The sequence below is a fragment of the Salmo trutta genome, chromosome 32 (assembly GCF_901001165.1).
Source record: "Salmo trutta chromosome 32, fSalTru1.1, whole genome shotgun sequence".
Lineage (NCBI taxonomy): Eukaryota > Metazoa > Chordata > Actinopteri > Salmoniformes > Salmonidae > Salmo > Salmo trutta.
Genome location: NC_042988.1, coordinates 1480802 through 1497137, shown reverse-complemented (window position 1 = coordinate 1497137; position 16336 = coordinate 1480802). Strand labels below are relative to the sequence as shown.

The 16336-nt window shown below is 42.6% G+C and overlaps 1 protein-coding gene across 1 annotated transcript; it reads right to left on the bottom strand.

Annotated features, from left to right (window-relative positions):
* Window positions 1-116: 116 nt before the first annotated feature.
* Window positions 117-12894, bottom strand: atp6v0ca (ATPase H+ transporting V0 subunit ca). The gene is made up of 3 exons (XM_029726995.1): window positions 12619-12894; window positions 1771-1954; window positions 117-1434 (listed from the first exon to the last, which is right to left on the bottom strand). Exons 1-3 carry the CDS (start codon window positions 12689-12691, stop codon window positions 1230-1232), a joined length of 462 nt encoding a protein of 153 aa, XP_029582855.1. The 5' UTR covers window positions 12692-12894; the 3' UTR covers window positions 117-1229.
* Between the last annotated feature and the right edge of the window lie 3442 nt (window positions 12895-16336).

The following is a 16336-nucleotide window of genomic DNA, read 5'->3' as shown; positions in this document are numbered from 1 at the left end:
TTAAGTCTTGCAATGGAAACCATTTACGAATCAAACGGGGGACCTACCTGAATCTGTCCAATAGAATCTGTCTAGTTTTCATTTGGAATATTGATTACACCCCAGTACTACAGGTCAACAGTACAAATGAGAATGATGTATTAGAGTTGACACACACACATGCCAGCCACCATAAACACAGTTAACTCCCACTCCAACATCTGCACATCAGAGACAGTTTCCATTGTAACCACTGGATACATGCATCCAGAGGAACTCAAAGCCCTTAGAACAATTACCTACAGTGCAATTAATCTAGCTATACAGATATTTATTAGATATATAAATTTAGATTATATTTATATATATATATATATCTAATATACATACACACGCACACCTCTCCATCTCATTGGGAACTCGATAAAACAGTTTTATTAACATTTCAAAATCTTCATAAATAATTAGTGAAAAAACAACCAAACCAAAAAAATAGTTATCCATGTCCTCGTATTAGTTAGGTCCTTTAATGTGAAAATGGTCCCCAGAAAAATAAAATGATTTGTACAACAGTCCGTTCTTCGGACATTAAAAGAAAAAATAACAATAAAAGTCATTTAGCAGACACACAAATGAGAGGAAATTGGGAGGAAGGAGGTAAACCGATACTCAAGCACGCACAGGACGAAAGCGTCACTACATTTACATAGCGCATTTATAAGGGGTTGGCTAGTGGACTCAAGGACTGTACAGGAAAAAAGATACGATTGGAATAGGAGACGCTTTTCACTTCACGCCCAATCTAAAATCAACCCCATGACATGTCCCAAATCGCACCCTGTTCCCTATTGAGTGGACTACTTTTGACCAGAGCACTATAGCCCATATAACTCTGGTCAAAATTATTGCACTATGTAGAGAATATGGTGCCATTTGGGACACAGCCCTTAACACCTCAAGATGCCTCCCTCGTAGATCTGACAGGCATGAATAAGCAATGTAGGTAGATTTGTGGCTTTACCATTACCATATTGCTAACACTTATTCAATCCTATTAGATCTACAAAGGACCAAGTAGTGTCACTAGGAAAGAAGTGGCTAAAGGGAGTCGATTTGGAACCAGTCGTAAAGGCATGCGCTCCAATTTATTCTTTATTTCTTAGTTGTTTATATATATATATATGGAATGGATGACGTAGCGTTGACTCGACGTACACGGACGGACAGATGGACTTTGCTCTTTTCTTTCTCTATTTTGTGGAGAGGATGAGAGCCACAATAAGACCGTAGAGCCCCAGGACCTCTGCAAAGATTAGGATGAGGATCATGCCCACGAAGAGCCTGGGCTGCTGGGCCGTGCCCCGAACACCTGCATCGCCCACAATACCGATGGCGAAACCAGCCGCCAGCCCACTCAGCCCCACGCTCAGCCCAGCACCCAGGTGGAGGAAACTCCTACAGGGGAGAGGTGAGGGTTAGAGAAAGATGGAGGGTAGAAAAAGTGAGGAGGGATGGAGATGGGTTGGAGAGACGGAGAAAGATGGGGAGGGAAAGAGAGGAAGATTTATTTAAAACAATTGCAGTCATAGCATCCCAAAGAGATTGCAGACCATCAGTTTACAGATGTAGTACATCACTAAAACACTTCTAAAAAACAATTGTGAAAAATCCACCAATCCTATCAAGTGGAGCCAATAGCATATTACTACCAATCAGATCGTTTCAGACATGCAGTACCTAGCGGTAGACTTGAGAAAGGGTAACTAGCATCTGCAATGTCTGAGCTCTTACTTGTAGAGGGTGACTTTCTCTGAAATGTTGTTGGCGATGAGCACCGCCACCACCAGCCCATAGATGGCGATGATACCCGCCATGACCACAGGAATGATGGACTTCATGATGAGTTCCGGCCGCATCACCGACATGGCAGCGATGCCCGTTCCGCTCTTAGCCGTGCCATAGGCCGCCCCCAATGCTGGAGGAGAGAAGGAGAATTTAGAATTTCAAAAACACAGAATTCCAAGACCATACTACTTGGTCAACAGAACACACTTGAAACATGAAAAAAAATAACATGAGAACCAGAGATTAGATCGTTATAGAGCGTGGGGGTATTAAAAGCAATGGAGTTGACAGTACAGTGTGCGCTTGTTGATCAAAGCCTGTTTGTCACAGGTAAGCTTCCCTTTCAATGCTTCGTAGCTCTAGGAAAAACTGAAATCTATGAGGAAAACTCAATAGATCAACAAATGCATTAGCACAATGGTAATGCCCATCACAATGGTTTCAGTAGTTTGTGTGCGTTTAAAGGGATAGTTTGGGATTTTGGCAAAGAAGCCCTTTATTTAGTTCCTCAGAGTCAGATGAACATGTGGATACCATTTGTATGTCTCTGCATCCAGTATGAAGGAAGTTATAGGTACAGTCGCGAGCCAATGCTAACTAGCGTTAGTGCAATGACTGGAATGACTGTTCCCATAGCATAATTGGTAACTAATGTTAAGTCTAACGCTAGTTAACAACTCCCTTCAAACTGAATGCAGAGACATAAAAATGGTATCCACAAGTTCATCTGACTTTGGGGAAGTAGATAAAGGGCTTCCTTGCCAACATCCCAAACTATCCCTTTAACTCTGAGGCTCACACCCATCTGTGATTGCAAAGGTTCCCAAATTCTTGAGAGCCTATATGGCTACCTTAATAGCTTAAAAATCAGTCCTATTCTCCCCTTCAACTGTACTGATTGGCAAAGACTTGACAGGTAAACAATATGGTGAAAACTCAGCTCATCATTAGAATAGCTTTCACTTGGTCCGTTCTTTCAGCGAGGAGAGAGGATGGCGAGGATTTAAGGAAAAACATTTAAAAAGAAGCATTGTCTTAGAGGCATGGGAAAGAGGTAAACTGAACAAAAATAAGCGTAACATGCAACAATTTCAAAGATTTTACTGAGTTACAGTTCATAGAAGGAAATCAGTCAATTGAAATAAATTCATTAGGCTCTAATTTACGGATTTCACATGACTAGGCAGGGGCGCCTCAGAGGGCATAGGCCCACCCACCTGGGAACCAGGACCACCCACTGGAGAGCCAGGCCCAGCCAGTCAGAATGAGTTTTTCCCCACAAATGTGCTTTATTACAGACAGAAATACTCCTCAGTGGCCTCCCGAGTGCCTTAGACCGCAGTGGTTTAAGGCACTGCTTGAGGCGCCACTACAGGCCCGGGTTCTTACAATTGGCCCAGCATCGTCCAGGTTAGGGGAGGCTTTACTTGGCTCATCATGCTCTAGCTACTCCTTGTGGCGGGCCAGGTGCATTCAGCCTGACTTCAGTCATCAATTGAACAGTGTTTCCTCCGACACATTGGTGCGGCTGGCTTCCGGGTTAAACTGGCAGCTGTTAAGGAGCGCAGTTTGGCGGGTTATATTTCAGAGGACATATGACTCAAACTTTGCCTCTCCCGAGCCCGTTAGGGAGTTGCAGCGATGAGACAAGATTGTAATTGGATATCACGAAATCGGGGATAAAAAAGGTATTATGGTAGAGAAATTAACATTCAATTATCTGGCCACAGATTAGTTGGATATTCCTGTAGTCAGAATGCCAATTGCACACTCCCTCAAAACCGGAGACATCTGTGGCATTGTGTTGTGTGACAAAAGTGGCCTCTCACTAACAGGGACATTTCTTTTTCTTTTTTCACCTTTATTTAACCAGGTAGGCCAGTTGAGAACAAGTTCTCATTTACAACTGCGACCTGGCTAAGATAAAGCAAAGCAGTGCGACAAAAACAGAGTTAAACAAACGTACAGTCAATAACACAATAGAAAAAAATATGTACAGTGTGTGCAAATGTAGAAGAGTAGGGAGGTAGGCAATAAATAGGCCATAGAGGCGAAATAATTACAATTTAACATTAACACTGGAGTGATAGATGTGCAGATGATGATGTGCAAGAAGAGATACTAGGGTGCAAAAGAGCAAGAGGGTAAGTAATAATATGGGGATGAGGTAGTTGGGTGTGCTATTTACAGATTGGCTGTGTACAGGTACAGTGATCAGTGAACTGCTCTGACAGCTGATGCTTAAAGTTAGAGAGGGAGATATGACTCTCCAGCGTCAGTGATTTTTGCAATTCGTTCCAGTCATTGGCAGCAGAGAACTGGAAGGGAAGGCAGCCAAAGTAAGTGTTGGCTTTGGGGATGACCAGTGAAATATACCTGCTGGATCGCATGCTATGGGTGGGTGTTGCTATGGTGACAAGTGAGCTGAGATAAGGAAGGGCTTTACCTAGCAAAGACTTATAAATGACAAACATTTGTGCCCAAAATTTGAGAGAAATAAGCTTTTTGTGCATATGGAACATTTCTGGGATCTTGTATTTCAGCTCATGAAACATGGGACCAACACATTGCATGTTGCATTTATATTTTTGTTCAGTGTAAATAGCCACGAAACAAGGACAAAGTCTCCCTTCAGTAGAGTTTTGTTTTAAGTAAATTAGATAAACTTTTATGCCTGTGTGCAACGCTTCTAAAAATGAATCTTTCAACTCAGCTTTCACATGCAGTGTTGAAGCACGAGGTGGGATAGGCTATAGGTTTTGTAGTTCTTTGACTTTGTGCAATTCATTTACCAGCTATGAAACAAAACAGCAGAAATACTTTGAAAAAAGCTTCTGCAGAAGTAATTTCTCTAGAAATGTGATCATACTTGACTTTTTATTCACAAACGTGAGTGAAATACTTGCACTGTGGAGACTGACCACTTGCCAACGTGGCTGGTGAATTTGACCCGCCAATGCCAAAATCTACCAGCATTTGACAGGTGTTAATTTTAGTCCCTGAATGAGAGATAAATGGGGACATAGCCATGCAGTGCTGAACCCCGAAGGCAGTAGAGCTAGTCTAGCCAAACTAAAGTGAAAAAATTCCAGAGAGCGATGCCAGTCTGGTTTAACCAGTCTAGAGTCCACACTACAGTCATGGCCAAAAGTTTTGAGAATGACACAAATATGAATTTTCACAAAGTCTGCTGCCTCAGTTTGTATGATGGCAATTTATAATTTGCACCGAATCCCCAAAAAACATTTCCACTGCATTTCAGCCCTGACACAAAAGGACCAGCTGACATGTCAGTGATTCTCTCGTTAACACAGGTGTGAGTTGACGAGGACAAGGCTGGAGATCACTCTGTCACGCTGATTGAGTTCGAATAACAGACTGGAAGCATCAAAAGGAGGGTGGTGCTTGGAATCATTGTTCTTCCTCTGTCAACCATGGTTACCTGCAAGGAAACACGTGCCGTCATCATTGCTTTGCACAAAAAGGGCTTCACAGGCAAGGATATTGCTGCCAGTAAGATTGCACCTAAATGAACCATTTATCAGATCATCAAGAACTTCAAGGAGAGCGGTTCAATTGTTGTGAAGAAGGCTTCAGGGCGCCCAAGAAAGTCCAGCAAGCGCCAGGAGTATCTCCTAAAGTTGATTCAGCTGCGGGATCGGGGCACCACCAGTACAGAGCTTGCTCAGGAATGGCAGCAGGCAGGTGTGAGTGTATCTGCATGCACAGTGAGGCAAAGACTTTTGGAGGATGGCCTGGTGTCAAGGGCAGGAAAGAAGCCACTTCTCTGGGAAAAACATCAGGGACAGACTGATATTCTGCAAAAGGTACAGGGATTGGACTGCTGAGAACTGGGGTAAGGTCACTATCTCTGATGAATCCCCTTTTCGATTGTTTGGGGCATCCAGAAAAAAGCTTGTCCGGAGAAGACAAGGTGAGCGCTACCATCAGTCCTGTGTCATGCCAACAGTAAAGCATCCTGAGACCATTCATGTGTGGGGTTGCTTCTCAGCCAAGGGAGTGGGCTCACTCACAATTTTGCTTAAGAATACAGCCATGAATAAAGAATGGTACCAACACATCCTCCGAGAGAAACTTCTCCCAACCATCCAGGAACAGTTTGGTGATGAACAATGCCTTTTCCAGCATGATGGAGCATCTTGCCATAAAGCAAAAGTGATAACTAAGTGGCTCGGGGAACAAAACATCGATATTTTGGGTCCATGGCCAGGAAACTTCCCAGACCTTAATCCCATTGAGAACTTGTGGTCAATCCTCAAGAGGCAGGTGGACAAACAAAACCCCACAAATTCTGACAAACTCCAAGCATTGATTATGCGAGAATGGGCTGCCGTCAGTCAGGATGTGGCCCAGAAGTTAATTGACAGCATGCCAGTGCGGATTGCAGAGGTCTTGAAAAAGAAGGGTCAACACTGCAAATATTGACTCTTTGCATCAACTTCATGTAATTGTCAATAAAAGCCTTCGACACCTATGAAATGCTTGTAATTATACTTCAGTATTCCATAGTAACATCTGACAAAAATATCTAAAGACACTGAGGCAGCAGACTTTGTGAAAATTAATATTTGTGTCTTTCTGAAAACTTTTGGCCACGACTGTACTTTAATTAGCCATGTAGCCTGTTCTCACTCCACCTCCACAAATTGTGTAGGGCACGCACACAAGACGTTGGGCTTGGACAGTATCCAGACTGTCATAACAACCTTGTGCCATACTGGGATATTCGGTAATATCGTCAATGAACACAAGGGGCGCGATTTTCTAAACACCATCTTAACACATCTAATCAGAAGGTTAGCAATGCTAACAAGTACATGAACGAGAATGCTAACGAGCGCACTGCAGACATTTTATACAGTCTCTGACCTAAACAATTTGCAAGACGGACATTTACAGCTCAAAGTTTTACAAGTAACTCAAAGATGCTACTCACAGTTTGTTGCACACACAAAGCAAATATTAAACAGCAAGGCTCTTGATCCAGGAGGGAATTCTCTGCTGTTACCAAGCGAAGCTTGATTTTGGAAGAAGCTAACCATTTAGCTAGATAGCTAACTAGCTACTAAATTTGCAAACCAAATGCACAACTGCAGAGCCTTTAGCACATTTTAGCCAGTTATCTTATAACTATTAAGTTATCTAGCTGGCAAACCTTCAGTGGTGAATTCCATACTGTAACTAGATCACCTGCCGCGTGCTACACAAAAACTTGTGAGTCTCTCGTCGTTGTGTGCTTGTAAACAACCACCACGTGACTGGGGACTACAGGTAAGCTTCATAATGAAAAATGATGTGACCGATGAAATGAAGAACGCAATGTTCTTAATCTCCTAATGTATTGCAAAAGTTGACTGACGGCATTTACTTAAAAAGTAGCTACAAATATTCAAACGTATAAATAGCTTCAATGGTAATGACACAGTAAGACTGAGTGACTGACAAGCAATCTAATGCAGCACCTGACTAGCCATATTCAATCAATAGCCAAGATGGTGCTAAATTCATTCGAGTTAGGGTACCTTCCTCATTTGATCAGAGCCGTCACATGAATTTCCTCTCCATTGGTAGAGCATGGTGATTGCAACGCCAGGGTTGTGGGTTCGCTTCCCACGGGGGGGAGCAAGTACGAAAATGTATGCACTCACTGGACAAAGTCGCTGGATAAAAGTGAAAAGTGTCTGCTAAATGACAGAAATGTAAATCTACAACACTTTATTTTCCAAGGTCAGCGATGAAACATTGTAGCATTAACTAAAAAAGGCCTCTGTATACGACAACACCAAAGATGGTTTATAACGTTGCCGTTCTGCCGCGTTCAAAACAACTGAACTCTGAAATCTCAGACTTCCAAGTGCTCAAGACAACTGTGAACTCATCAAAAAATATATATTGGAACGGTCATCCAACTCGGAAACTCTGGCATCTTTCTAGAGCTCCGACTTTCCGACCTGAAGATTACTGATGTCATGATTTAGGAACTTTGAGCTCCCAGTTGTCTTGAAAGCACCATTCACACTGGCTTTGTTTGACCCACTCGCCAGAACCAGTCATTCACCCGCAGTCATTTGACTCACGAGCTTAACGGCGGCCAGGGACTTTCCACTAGGGATGCACGATATATCGGTGAACATATCGGAATTGTCCGATATTAGCTAAAAATACCAACATAGGTATCGGCCTGATGTCTAGTTTAACGCCGATGTCGAGGCTGACGTGGATACCTATATAACGTAGGTACATGACGTAATGATGCCACGTAAAATGTTGCGCTACACGTGCAACACAGCATTCCTAACCTAGCCCACAATGTCTGCTGTGTGGATCGAGGAGTCAACAAGTCGTGCAGTCATTTGACAGAGTAAGAACATTTCAGCGAGACAACTCAAAGGTGAAATCCATTAACGCCTAGATAATTGGATTCATTGCCCTTGACAATCAACCCTTCTCTGTCGTGGGTGATGTTGGCTTTCGCGACTGGTCGAGCACCGGTACACACTAACGTTACCAAGTACGCTATTGTTCAAATGTTTCTCTACCGGAGTTACACAGTAATAACGTCACTGCTATTAGCTTCATGACATAATATGGAACGCAGTTTGGATCTTTGCATGTCAAAAAAGACACGTCAAATAACACTGATGCGTTAAATGAGCTTTTAATTTGACACGTCAAATAACAGTTCTATTATAGAATGTTGTGTGTTCTGAATTTGCACGTGCAAGCCAAGCGCCACCACACTACTAGCACTGTCAAAGCTGTACAAAGAAGTCTGCAAACAAGCAAACACCTGCCACGAACAATGTGTTTACAATACCACCCAGCAACTTCTGGAGTAGCTAGCTAGCTTTAGCTTGGTACCAAGCTTGCACCAATACAACCAGCCTGAAAACAATGACCAGTAGAAACTGCAGTCATTTTCACTATTCTTAGCAATGATTTAGGAATCCTTGTGAGTAAGTATTAGCTAGGTAGCCACTTGTTCGCCTATTGAAATTGAACTTCAGTTCATGAAAATAAATAGCTAGCCAGCTACTTAACCCTGTTGCCCAAAGCTAACGTTATAAGCAGCCAGCTAGCTTCATCTGGCTAGTGAGGCTCGACCTGACCAGGTTGTGTTGTGAAGCTAGCCACAATAAGGATAAGGCACAAGTGTGGAATTTGCAGTTTGCCTTCAAAATAAAAGTACTTCTTTGAAAGTGATGCAGAAGGTTAAAATTGGTGGAATCATGCCATATTTTTTTCAGAGATCATTGTCTCAAATCTGAGGGCCTGTTGTCCGGGCCTCTGGTAGTCTCTAAGGGGGTGGTGCCACAGGGTTCAATTCTTGGGCCGACTCTCTTCTCTGTATATATCAATGATGTCGCTCTTGCTGCTGGTGAGTCTCTGATCCACCTCTACGCAGACGATATCATTCTGTATACTTCTGGCCCATCTTTGGACACTGTTAACAACCCTCCCGACGAGCTTCAATGCCATACAACTCTCCTTCCGTGGCCTACAACTGCTCTTAAATACAAGTAAAACTAAATGCATGCTCTTCAACCGATCGCTGTCTGCACCTGCCCGCCAGTCCAGCATCACGACTCTGGACGGTTCTGACTGAGAATATGTGGACAACTATAACTACCTAGGTGTCTGGTTAGACTGTAAACTCTCCTTCCAGACTCACATAAAACATCTCCAATCCAAAGTTAAATCTAGAATTGGCTTCCTATTTGGCAACAAAGCATCCTTCACTCATGCTTCCAAACATACCCTCGTAAAACTGACCATCTTACCAATCCTCGACTTTGGCGATGTCATTTACAAAATAGCCTCCAACACCCTACTCAACAAATTGGATGCAGTCTATCACAGTGCCATCCGTTTTGTCACCAAAGCCCCATATTCCACCCACCACTGCGACCTGTACGCTCTCGTTGGCTGGCCCTCGCTTCATACTCGCCACCAAACCCACTGGCTCCAGGACATCTACAAGACCCTGCTAGGTAAAGTCCCACCTTATCTCTGCTCGCTGGTCACCATAGCTGCACCCAGCCGCAGCACGCGTTCCAGCAGGTATATCTCACTTGTCACCCCCAAAGCCAATTCCCCCTTTGGCCGCCTCTCCTTCCAGTTCTCTGCTGCCAATGACTGGAACCAACTACAAAAATCTCTAAAACTGGAAACACTTATCTCCCTCACTAGCTTTAAACTGCCTCCTACTCAAACTCAGAAGCTAGGATATGCATATTATTAGTAGATTTGGATAGAAAACACTGAAGTTTCTAAAACCGTTTGAATGGTGTCTGTGAGTATAACAGAACTCATATGGCAAGCAAAAACCTGAGAGAAATCCTACCAGGAAGTGGAAATCTGGATGCATGGGCTGCCTTCAAGTCATTTCCTATTGAATACACTGTGACGTAGTAATAATTGTGCACTTCCTACGGCTTCCACTAGATGTCGACAGTCTTTACAAAGTTGTTTGAAGCTTCTACGATGAACACAGACCGAAAGACAAGGAGGGGAAGTTGTTGAGGCAGGGGGTGACATCACTTCTTGGGGCGCGTTCACGAGCGAGGATCCTCCCGTTCCAAAACCTTTTTCAAGACACAGGAACCGTCCGGTTGAAATATTATTGAATCTTCACATTCTGAAGGCCCTAAAGATTGATGTTTTACAATGTTTGAACGAACGTAAATACAACTTTTTTTTAAACTTTTCGTCGTGACATCGTCCGCACGCTTTCTACACTTGGAGTAGCTTACTGGATGCACGAACAACAAGGAGTTATTTGGACATAAATTATGGACTTTATCGAACAAAACAACATTTGTTGTGGACCTGGGATTCCTGGAAGTGCCTTCTGATGAAGATGATCAAAGGTAAGGGAATATTTCTAATGCAATGTATGATTTTAGATGTCCCCAAGGTGGCGGCTATCTGTATAGCCTAGTGTATTTTTCTGAGCTCAGTACTCAGATTATTGCAGAGTGCTTTCCTCGTGAAGCTTTTTTGAAATCTTTCATAGCGTTTGCGTAAAGGAGATGTTCATCTATAATTCTTTGAATGACAGTTTAATTTTGTATCAATGTTTATGGCAAGTATTTTTGTAAATTGTGGCGCTGATTCACCGGCAGTATTTGAGGGAAAATATTTTCTGAACGTCACGCGACGATGTAAAATGCTGTTTTTATATATAAATATGAACTTTATCGAACAAAAACTGCATGTATTGTGTAACATGATGTCCTAGGAGCGTCATCTGATGAAGATCGTCAAAGGTTACTGCTGCATTTAGCTGTGTTTTGGGTATTTGTGATGCATGCTAGTTGCTTTGAAAATGGCTGTGTGATTATTTTTGGCAGGGTACTCTCCTAACATAATCTAATGTTTTGCTTTCGCTGTAAAGCCTTTTTGAAATCGGACAACGTGGTTCGATTCAGGAGAGGTGTATCTATAAAATGGTGTAAAATAGTCATATGTTTGAGAAATTGAAGTTATAGCATTCATGAGGTATTTGTATTTCGCGCGACGTGATTCCACTGGCTGTTGACTAGGTGGGACGTTTGCCCAGGGAGGTTAAGGGCTTGTAAGTAAGCATTTCACTGTAGACAACCTGTTGTCAAATTTGATTTGATCATATTTGTGAAACAATACTCAAAATGTTCTTAATATTTGATGTTATGGTGCAATTCAAAAGGCTGATTGAGGACCTTATTACTGATGAATGTGTTCTTTTATGACCATGTTCTTTCTGCATGCATTTTGTATTTATATTGATGTGTGTATTTCCTGTAATTCTGGGCTCATCTGTAAAATAGACATTGGTCCCAGTTTGACTACCTGATAAAGTACAGGTTAAATATATATTTTAAATCAATTTTATTTTTGAATCACCATATTTGGTTGTGAGAGGAAATGACAACTGGATGCTTCAGATGTATACATCGGTGAAACATATGGCGCATTGTTCTATCTGTGGTTGAGTAGCCTAGGTGAGCAAGCTAGTTAACATTAGGCATCTTGCTGCTAGTCGACACGATGACCAAACCCACGCGCCAAACGTCGTTATTTAATGTATCGAATGTCTCCATTGAACTACTAGTTAATACACAAATATCTACATCAAAGTGTATCAATAGAAATTGGCCAGCTTGTTACGTCAATGGCAACATCACATGTTACGATGGAAATCTCAAGTCCGAATGCCTACTCTCTCACCACTAGCGTTTCTGGGGGGGCAGTGCCCCTGTGACAACATTTTTGGACCCCCTTGTGGCCCCCCTAAATGTGGAGTATGAAAGAATTTTTACATAACACATTTTTGCTATCTACATCCGTTATTAGAAAGTGGCAACGATGATGATTATGGGCTTTTGCCTGCAATGCAGTGAAGAAAACGATGACAACAATAACGTCTAATGTAACTGGCCCCTCTAACAGTACAACTGGCCCCAGCTTGGCCCCCCCAGTTGAAATGGTCTAGAACCGCCACTGTCTCTCACATCACACCTGTGATGGCCAGTTATCTAACAAGCAACCGCATCCTCTTGGCTTTTTTGACTTGCCTGCTCCATATCAACACAAAATTCCTTAGTAGTAGACATTTCGGGCGAGTGTAAAAAAAATAAAACACGCACACACACACACACACACACACACACACACACACACACACACACACACACACACACACACACACACACACACACACACACACACAATGATTGAACAAGGCATATGAGACATATGACTGAACGAAGGTGTTGTGATAGTTATCGTTACCGCTGAAGACCATAGCCGCAGAGGCTCCCATCACTGCGAAGAACGGGGAGTATTCGGGGCTTTCTGACGACATTCTTACAGGAAAAGCTACTGACAGTGAAAGCGCGCAACCGTGTATTTCCTTTCTTTTAAACGTAAATGTTTCTGTCGATTCTCAACACTGTCAATTGCAAGGCCCTTTAATCCAGCACAAGGACGACAGTCGAAAAATCCACCTCTTCACAGGAACAGTGGTGTAGCGGTAGAAAATGGCGACATGGAAAATGTCACATGATCAGTCCACTGGGCATGTCCCATTATGTCAATGTAGGGGTATCCGAAACATCCTGCGTGTCATTTCATGTCAATTTCGTTCACATAAAAATTAAAATAATATAATTTGTTGGCAAGAAAGGTATATAATTGAATTATCAAATAAATTAGATGATATCCCTAATTTTATCGTAATAGTGGTATGGTCCGCTGAAGGCTGTCTATGTTCTATTCATGCCTGCCTGGTTGTGGCAGGGGATGAAAAAAATATGGACGAAGCGATCGATGACGTCACCCCATTGTTTACTATGAGAAGGCTCAGTGGCGCATCTGAAGATCATGTGTTGTCGTTTCAGCGTGTCACCATCTTGCTAAATGGAGGAGTTTTTGGAAACATCGCATGCACAGCTTGAGTTACTTTAGGAAGTGACGTTACAGGCTAGCTCAGTGCTGCCCCGTCTTATTGAGTATATCAAATTGAAGGCCGACCGAGGTACTGCAGGCTGCCATTAGTACTTCGTCTGTGTGTGATTTTCAAGTAATCGATTGAAGGACATAGAGTGCCTTCGGAAAGTATTCAGACCCCTTGAATTTTTCCACATATTGTTACGTTACAGCCTTATTTTAAAATGTATTAAATACATTTTTTAAATCAGCAACCTACACACAATACCCCATAATGACAAAGAGAAAAATGTTTTTGTACATTTGAGCAAATAAAACAGAAATACTTTATTTAGAATTTCTGCAGCATTCAAGGTCCCCAAGAACACAATGGCCTCCATCATTCTTAAAATGAAGAAGTTTGGACCCACCAAGACTCTTCCTAGAACTGGTCGCCCGGCCTCACTCATGCACAGACCGTAGGTGCCGTTAGCCTTTCTCCACACATTGAGGTTGTCATAGTACTCTGTGAGGTAGGTGAACAGGATGATCTCACGGCTGCCTGTTGCCAGCTCGGTGGCCAGCCGCATGCACAGGGTGAAGGCTTCCATGGAAAGACCCTTCTGAGGGATACATGTCTATGGGTGACGTGAAAGTAGGTAGGGGAGAGTGGGGTAAGTTTAGACATTTATACATTCAGCATCACTCCGTCAAGGGAAATATATTATTCTTTCTAACCAAGATATCTACATACAGTATATTTTAGGATGCTGTGTATCCATGGAAATAATCCGAATTCATTCAAGTTGTGCCAAGTGGTCTCTGGGTATGGAGTAAGTTGAGGCACGGGATAGGATAAGTTAAGGTTGTTAAAACAGAAAAATCTTAACTGTTAAGCAGAAATTAATACGTGCTCATGTTGCCCCTCGTGGATAGTATTGAAGGTATCTGGACAAACATTGAATACTGAGATCTATCTGTTGTGATCTCCCTGCAACAACAGGGATACAAGGCGCAAAGAGTGAGAGAATAGTGCTGAAGCGCAAAATCGGGTGTGTAAGTCTGATATGCGATGGATTTGGTGTTATAATGTCACAATACTGGTCACAATAAACAGTGTGGTAGTCTTTTCAATATTTTATTGAGCAAAATCTGTGTGCATTAAGGAAATAGACGCCTGGCTCAAATAGAAGCCAGCCTCTAATACGCGCCGGTTGTGCACAGTGATTGAAGCAAATAAGCAAATGGCAGCGATTACAGCCTAGAGTCTTCTTGGGTATGACGCTACAAGCTTGGCACACCTGTATTTGGAGAGTTTCTCCCATTCTTCTCTGCAGATCCTTTCAAGTTCTGCCAGTCCCTGCCACTTAAAAACAACCCCACAGCATGATGCTGCCACCACCATGCTTCACTATAGGGATGGTATTGACCAGGTGATGTGCGGTGCCTGGTTTCCTCCAGACATGACACTTGGCATTTAGGCCAAAGAGTTCAATCTTGGTTTCATTAGACAAGAGAATCTTTTAGAAAAACTCCTTTTGGAAAAACTCCAAGCTGGCTGTCATGTGCCTTTTACTGAGGAATGGCTTCCGTCTGGCCACTCTACCATAAAAGCCTGATTGGTGGAGTGCTGCAGAGATGGTTGTTCTTCTGGAAGGTTCTCAGATCTCCACGGAGGAACTCTGGAGCTCTGTCAGAGTGATCATCGGGTTCTTGGTCACCACGCTGACCAAGACCCTTCTCCCCCGATTGCTCAGTTTGGCCGGGTGGCCAGCTCTAGGAAGAGTCTTGGTGGTTTCAAACTTCTTCCATTTAAGAATGATGTAGGCCACTGTGTTCTTGGGGACCTTCAATGCTGCAGACATTTTTTGGTACCCTTCCCCAGATATGTGCCTCAACACAATCCTGTCTCGGAGCTCTACTAACAATTCCTTTGACCTCATGCACTGTCAACTGTGGGACCTTATATAGACAGGTATGTACCTTTCCAAATCATGTCCAATCAATTGAATTGACCACAGGTGAACTCCAATCAAGTTGTTGAAACATCTCAAGGATTATCAATGGAAACAAGACGCAGTTTCGAGTCTCAAAGCAAAGGGTCTGAATACTTATGTAAATAAGGTTATTTCAGTTATTTTTTATTTGTTTATTTTTTTTAAACCTGTTTTTCTTTGTCATTATGGGGTATTGTGTGTAGATTGATGAGGATTTTTTACATTTATTTAATCAATTTTAAAATAAGTCTATGTTAGGTTCTAATTTTCATAGTAAATAACTTATGGGCACTAGAGAAGCTTAACCAAGTTTAATTCTTCCCAAAGCGTCGATACAGCTGTAATTCAGACAACCAACATTTCACACAAGCACTGATATTTAACCCTTTCTCCTAGGCTGAGTCTCCTCCACAACTGAACAGTCAATGCATCTCTGTTGCTAGACAGAACCATAGTGATATCTGTTTGTCACGCCCTGACCATAGAGAGCCCTTGGTTCTCTATGGTGTTGTAGGTCAGGGCGTGACTATGGGGTGTTCTAGTCTTTTCATTTCTATGTTGGTGCTCTTGGTATGGTTCCCAATTAGAGGCAGCTGATGTTCGTTGTCTCTAATTGGGGATCATACTTAAGGTGTCCCTGTTCCCACCTGCTTTGTGGGATATTGTTTTGTGTATGTGCATGTTGCACGACTACTGTCACGTTTCGTTGTTGGTTTATTGTTTTGTAGAAGTTTAACTTACATAAAAGATGTGGAACTCTAATCACGCTGCGCCTTGGTCCGTCTTTTACCACGAACGTGACACTGTTCTTCCTCACTTCATCTAGCCTGACCTCTACCCCAAAGTGCTCACTCCTCCCTAACACAAGGCTGTCATGGTTATTGATACCAGACTGTGTCTCTTCTCCTCCCAGAGGATCCCTGATGGCTAACAATAACATATCCTGACATAATGTAAATGTTATACATTACCCTCTCTCCCTCAGTGACATTGTTAGTTTCTAAGATCTCCACCCGTCTCCCCTTATCAATGTCTGCCACATGTAATCGCTTCCCTGCACTCAACACATTCCAAGCTTAGTTGCA

What these genes read in the sequence shown, in the direction of transcription:
- atp6v0ca (XM_029726995.1), bottom strand. Translation starts at nt 12,691, where the DNA reads ATGTCGTCAGAAAGCCCCGAATACTCCCCGTTCTTCGCAGTGATGGGA. An exon ending in TGCGGCTATGGTCTTCAGCG is followed by an intron (nt 1,955 to 12,618) that starts GTAACGATAACT and finishes TCTCTCCTCCAG; the next exon opens with CATTGGGGGCGGCCTATGGC. An exon ending in GAGAAAGTCACCCTCTACAA is followed by an intron (nt 1,435 to 1,770) that starts GTAAGAGCTCAG and finishes TCTCCCCTGTAG; the next exon opens with GAGTTTCCTCCACCTGGGTG.